Source organism: Pyrus communis, chromosome 14 (genome assembly GCF_963583255.1).
Source record: "Pyrus communis chromosome 14, drPyrComm1.1, whole genome shotgun sequence".
Taxonomy (NCBI): domain Eukaryota; kingdom Viridiplantae; phylum Streptophyta; class Magnoliopsida; order Rosales; family Rosaceae; genus Pyrus; species Pyrus communis.
The window spans coordinates 7,092,253-7,098,967 of NC_084816.1; the positions used below are offsets into that span (position 1 = coordinate 7,092,253).

The 6,715-nt window shown below is 34.7% G+C and overlaps 1 protein-coding gene across 1 annotated transcript; it reads left to right on the forward strand.

The window, feature by feature from the left end:
* The first annotated feature begins 1,052 nt into the window (after window positions 1-1,052).
* Window positions 1,053-3,194, forward strand: LOC137716587 (putative pentatricopeptide repeat-containing protein At1g12700, mitochondrial). The gene has a single exon (XM_068456035.1). The coding sequence runs from the start codon at window positions 1,160-1,162 to the stop codon at window positions 2,999-3,001; it is 1,842 nt and encodes a 613-aa protein (XP_068312136.1). The 5' UTR covers window positions 1,053-1,159; the 3' UTR covers window positions 3,002-3,194.
* Window positions 3,195-6,715: the final 3,521 nt, after the last annotated feature.

Below are 6,715 nucleotides of genomic sequence, written 5' to 3' on the forward strand. Positions count from 1 at the left end.
TGCAAACTAGAAAATAGGCTTTTTTTTCAAATTTTAATTAAGGATGTTTATGTAATTTCATTAAAAGAAAAGCTAATTCTTATTTTCTTCTCAGATCCATACTCATCCTGCCGTCACTCCTCCCGCCCTCTTCCGAGCAAACTGCAACCTCCGCGTGGTTATGCAAAAATCTAGCCCACGACCCCAACCACCATTCTCATCCTTTGCGGCTATTCTTTTCTTCCAGCAGCTGAAGCGTCGCCACTCGACCAATGGCCAGGAAGCACATGCTGACCACCGATAGAAGTAATTCAGGCCATTCTCAAGCGGTAGAACTCCCATTTTTCATTTTCTTCATCCATTTTATATCATGTTTCATTTTCAATTATATAAAAATTGAAAATTTTGAGTTATTTTATGGTTGGAGGTTTTTAATTGTGTAGATTTATAGGGATGAAAAGCGTGGGAAGATTCTGAATTTTGGCGTTTGTTTGGGAAGATTCTGAAATCTGAATAATTAATGTACTAATTAACCTTGGGTAGTTTTCAAGACATTGGGTTATTTCAGAAGAGTGGTAATTGTAAAAAGAAAAAGACTTTTTAAATATTAAATTTTTTTGGCTCAAATTTTTTAAATATTATATGGTCGGGGCCCGAGAGCTCGAGATGAAGGTGATGCAACGTTGACATCAAGGTGAAGATGCATGGATTTTTCGGTCCGGGAGGAGCTTGGAGTCTCAGTTTTGGTCATCGTACATCATCTCGTATAGGGTTTAGGACTGGTTCGGTAGAGTCAGAGACTGATTTGACCCGGCGAGTCGTGGCGACGGTGGTTAGGAAGAAGGAGGGGAGAAGGGGGGCTTGGAGGGCGAGGAGGTAGGGGAATAGAGCATGGAGAGGGATCTTGATGGCGAGAAGGAGAGGGTTTGACTAGAGATGAAGCCCTGTTAACAATAAAATAAATAAATAAAAAGATAAGGGTTTATTTGTTATTTTACTTGAATTTAACTTTTTAAATTCAAAAATAATTTTCAAGTTTTATGTTTTAAAATTTTATTTAATATGATTATTTTTAAAAATTGAACTTAAGAATGAGTGAAAAATATAATCTATTATTTAAAAATGAAAAGTGAGTTTTTAGAGGTAGTAAAATTTGAGACTCGCTTGCTCGCTCACGGACATGCTGAAGATGCCGCGGACGACCACAATTGCTTCTCCCTTGAAGGTTGGTTATGGCATCGGCAGCAGACAGAGAGTGAAAGCGAGAGGTATGCCGCCTGTGCCTTATCTTTTTCTTCATAAATCTACTGTTTTTCTATTCTTCAACAATTACTTGGCTCCGTTTCACTCTCGACCTTCTTATCCAACCAAATCTGCAAAAACCCAATTGCTTCAGCGTGTCAAAGTAACTAATCTTGAGGATGCACTCTATGTGTTCGACGAAATGCTTCAAATGCGTCCTCTGCCTTCCGTTGTCCATTTCACTCAAATCTTGACTCAAGTCGCTGAGTTGAAACATTATTCGGCAGTCATCTCCTTGAATAACCGAATGAGTGCGTCGGGAATTCGTCCTGATGCTTACACCCTAACCGTAATGATTAATTGCTTTTCCCACCTCAACCAAATGGGGTTTAGTTTGTCTGTCTTGGGAAAATTCTTCCAACTTGGTTTTGAACCGAATGTGGTGACCTTCAACACATTAATCAATGGCTTCCTTCTTGAGGATAGAGAGGCTGATGCTGTCCGGATTCTGAATAATATGATGGAGAGTGGTAATTGTAAGCCAGACGTGTTTACATTCAACACACTAGTAAAGGGTCTGTGCATGAAAGCTAACAATATTGCATCTATTCAACTACTTAGGAAAATGGAAGAAGGAGGTTGCAAGCCTGACATTGTTTCCTATAACACGATCATCGACAGTCTATGCAAGGATACTATGGTTGTTGATGCTTTGAACCTTTTCTCTGAAATGATGAGTAAATGTATTGACCCCAACATCGTTACGTATACTTCTTTGATTCATGGAGTATGCAAATTAGGGGAGTGGAAAGAAGCTGCGAGACTGTTGAATGAAATGGTGAGTAAAGGTATCTTTCCAAATCTGCAAACCTTCAATGTCTTGGTAGACACCCTTTGTAAGGAGGGCTTGGTTGGGAAAGCAAGGGGCATGGTCAAAATGATGACCGAAAGAGGTATTGAGCCTGACGTGGTTACTTACAGTTCACTCATGGATGGTTTTTGCTTGAGAGGAGAAATAAGTGAGGCGAAGGAAGTCTTTGATCTAATGCTTAGCCGGGGATCCATTATTAATGCTTATGGTTATAACATATTGATAAATGGCTATTGTAAGCATAGAAGGATAGATGAAGCAATGTTGCTTTTTAAGGAAATGTCTGGTGGGGGACTGGTTCCAGATACTGTTACTTATAGCACACTAATAGATGGTTTCTGCAAGCAAGGTAGAATACACGATGCACAGAAGCTGTTTTCCAAGATGCAAGCTTGTGGCCTTCTTCCAGATGTTCAAACTTATGCTATATTACTGGATGGTCTGTGTAAAAACCAACAATTGTCTAAGGCAATTGAATTGTTTGAAGAGATGAAAGGCAAGAATTTGGATCCAAATATTGTGGTTTACAATATTCTTATCGAAGGTTTGTGCATAAGTGGAAAAGTTGAATGCGCAAAGAATCTCTTTAGCGGTTTGTCATCAACAGGACTTCAGCCTGATGTCAGGACATTTACCATAATGATTAGTGGACTTTGTAATGCAGGCCTAATAGATGAAGCGGAAAATTTACTTTCAGAAATGAAAGAGATAGGCTGTTCGCCAGATGGTTGCACCTATAACACAATTATCCGAGGGCTTTGTAATAACAATGAGACATCAAGAGTGATGGGACTTATTCAACAAATGGTGGAGAACGGTTTTTCTGCAGATGCATCAACAGCTGAATTGGTTCTTGAGTTATTGTCTAAAGATAAAGTAGATCCCGCTTTGTTGCCGTTGATAGAATAGCACTATGAAGTCAATTTGCGTATTTGAATGTCGAAACAGAACCTACTCATGAACTTTGAAGCTACCACGGCTTTGAAAACAGTGGATGTTATCTGTACTCCATTTGATTAATTTTCACTGTTGCCTTGAGAGCCAAACTTTTAGCATATTGTCATATCTGATTGAGCAATGTCATGGTGTGGAACCGCAATTGCTAACATTCAGGTGTGTGATGGTGTTTTGCAGCAGGATTATTCCGACTAATATTGATGTGATTCACATTCTAAATTTCAGCTGAACTAAATTTCTGCAGTAGGATTATTCTTATTTTTTTTTTCTCTCTCTTTTTCTTTTGCTATTTCTACTCAGCTGCAAGTTTCAGTTTTCAAAGCAGAGTGTTTCGGCTTAGTTACCCATCGGGAGGAAGCCTCAGGCTACTTGTGGGTAGGCGTTTTGTCAACTTTGTTAGAGGTATGGTGCTTGTTATTTGGTGGTGTTTGCTCTCTGCTTTCGTTTTGCTTTATTGATTTTAAGCAGAAGTAGGGTTTACTATGTTTCTAAAACAAGTGTTTTTTTTTTTCAAAACATAGTGAACAATGCCCATTTAATAAAATTTTCAAATAATAAGTATACCCCTATATTTTACAAAATTACAAATTTTTCAAGTGCATTATTCTCTTTGACAATTATTATATTACATTCAATACCATATCTTTTTTAGTTATCTAACATATTCACATCAGTTTTATAAAAAAGTTTACCGAACACTCAGATATATATATATATATATTTTTTTTTTTTGTTAAAGTACTTTTACAAAAAAGTTTACCACACACTTAACAATTTTATTTTACAAATATTTATTCTCTCAGCACAGCACAACAGAAACAATTTATTTAAAAAGCACAAAAATACCAAACTAGCGGCAACGCTATACCTAATTTAGGGGTACAGTAAAAAGGAAGAATTTTTAAATAATACACGGTAAATGGTGAAAATGGAGAAAGGCAGAAGTAGGGTCTACTACATTTCTAAAACAAGTGCTTTTTTATTTTTTTCAAAGCATAGTGAACAATGCCCATTTATAAAATTTTCAAATAATAAGTATACCCCCATATTCTATAAAATTACCATTTTTCAAGTGCATCATTCTATTTGACAATTATTATATTATATTCAATATCATATCTTATTTAGTCATCTAAGGTCATCTCCAACCGAAAGAGGGTCAGAGGGCTCTCTATAGCCCTATAGCCCTCCAAGAAATTATATTTTAATGAACAGTGTCATGTCATATTTCATACAATCTCCAACCGAATGGGTCATAGGGCCATAGGCCGAATATAGCCCTATGACAAAAAAACCATTTACAACCAAGGTGGCCAAAAGGTCATAGGCCAAACATAATTTATTATTTTAATTGAATTAATATAATTAATTAAATTAAATTACCTTATTAAAATAAGATTTTCGAACATATTGGAAGATTATTGAAAGAGGTGGCCATTTGAAAATTATTGAAAAAATTAAAGGAAAGATTATTGGAAGAGAATAGAATATGAAGAATTGAAAGAAAATGAGGTAAAATAGTATGGAATGATGAAAAGTATGTTAGAAATGATGTTGGAAAAAAATTAGAAATTAAAAAAAAAAATTCATCCAAAAAAGAAAAAAAAAAGTGGGCTGGGCTAAAAAAAAAATTAGTAAAACAAAAAGTGGGCTAGGCTAAAAAAATTCGTCAAAAAAAAAAGTGGTTGGGCTCATCGGGCAGACTGGCTGGCTAGAGATGGCCAACCGGTTGGCCTGAGTTGATGGTTTTGGCCTGGTGGGGCCCACAAGCCCTTTGGCTTAGCCTTCTATTGGAGATGGTTTTCGTGTCATTTGGGGCTATTTTTAGCCCTATGGTCCTTTGGCCGAATCAGCCATCTCCAACCGAATGAGAGCCAAATGGCTCCCTTTAGCCCTATAACTCTCCAAGAAATTAATATTTTAATGAACAATAACAAGCCATATTTCTTACCATCTCCAACCGAGGGGGCCAAAGGGCCATAGGCCAAACATAGCACTGTGACAAAAAATCATCTCCAACCGAAGGGGCTAAAGGGTTATAGGCCAAACATAATTTCTTATTTTAATTGAATTAATATAGTTACTTAAATTAAACTACCTCAATAATTTTTTGAGATGGAATCTCAATAATTTTTCGGATAAGATTTCGAGTGACACGTGTCACTAAAGTGAGTAACTTTCCAGATTTGTTGTCGATATGGAATCTCAATAATTTTTCGGCTCGGATTTCGAGTGTCACATGTCGATATGTGAGTAACTTTACATATTTTTTATCGATATGGAATCTCAATAATTTTATGTCTCGGATTTCGAGTGCCACGTGTCGATATGTGAGTAACTTTGGATTTCTTGTCAATATGGAATTTCAATAATTTTACGTCTCGAATTTCGAGTGTCACGTGTTGATATGTGAGTAACTATCTTGATTTCTTGTTGATATGTAATCTCAATAATTTTTCGAATAGGATTTCAATTGTCATGTGTTGAGATGTAATTGGTTGTGAGAATTTTAGATAGGATTTTTATCTGCATGACACTTCTTATTTTCAGCTTCCAATGTCCATAAATAGGGTGGATATTGGACTATAATTCACACACATTCAACTTTGCCCTCTCAAATATCTCTTTAATATTGTTTAATATTGTTTAATGTTATTTAATGTTGTTTAATGGCTTAGGTAGTTATAGGAAAAAATTAGAATTTTTAATTTTAAAAAAAAATTGTAACAAAAAAAAAAAAAAAAAAATCAAATCAAATCCAATGGCTACCTGGCCTCAGCATGACATTAGCTAACCATTGCTAGTTGGCATCATGTTGACGCCAGGTAGCCGTTGGGTTTGAATTTATGGACTGGCTTGGAGATGGCCTAACATATTCACATCAGTTTTATAAAAAAGTTTACCAAACACTTAGATACATTTTTTTTTTTTTTTTTTTGTTAAAGCACTTTTACAAAAAAAAGTTTACCACACACTCAACAACTTTATTTTACAACTGTTTATTCTCTCAGCACAGCATAGCAAAAACAATTTCTTTAAAAAGCACAAAACTACAAAACTAGCAGCAACACTACACCTAATTTAGGGGTATGGTAAAAAGGAAGAATTTTTAAATAATATAGGGTAAATGGTGAAAAAGGAGAAAATTGAATCTGGGTTTATTCTCACAGAGGAACAAAAAATATCAGTTGATCAATAGCAAGTTGGTGTAAATATATTTCCGTATTAAAATAAAAAAAAATTAGTTGGAATATTGTGGTATCAAAGTTGAGTTATACAGATGATCATGAAGGAAAATACACTAAATAAAAATATGTACCGCTTCAACCGAGATACTATTGCGTGTATACCATAGAAAATATATTAAACTAGAAAGCAAAAAACGTGAAATAGTTATAGTCCTAAAAATACCCTTCGTTAATTAAAATTTTAAAATAAAAATAATATAATTTTAAAAATCCACTTACAGAATAAAACCTAATGTAATGGACAATCTTTTGCCTTTAATTTTTTTAAGATCAAAATATAAGAAACATTTAAAATCAAAACAAAAGAGATAAATTTACAAGTAAAATATAACATGTAAAAAGCAAATTGCCACTATATAAAGTCAGAATGTGAAGACGGTAAATCATTAATAATCCAAAATTACTTTAAAATTTTAAA

Bases quoted from the DNA above. Each gene is read 5' to 3' on its own strand.
- LOC137716587 (XM_068456035.1), top strand. From the start codon at position 1,160: ATGCTGAAGATGCCGCGGACGACCACAATTGCTTCTCCCTTGAAGGTT.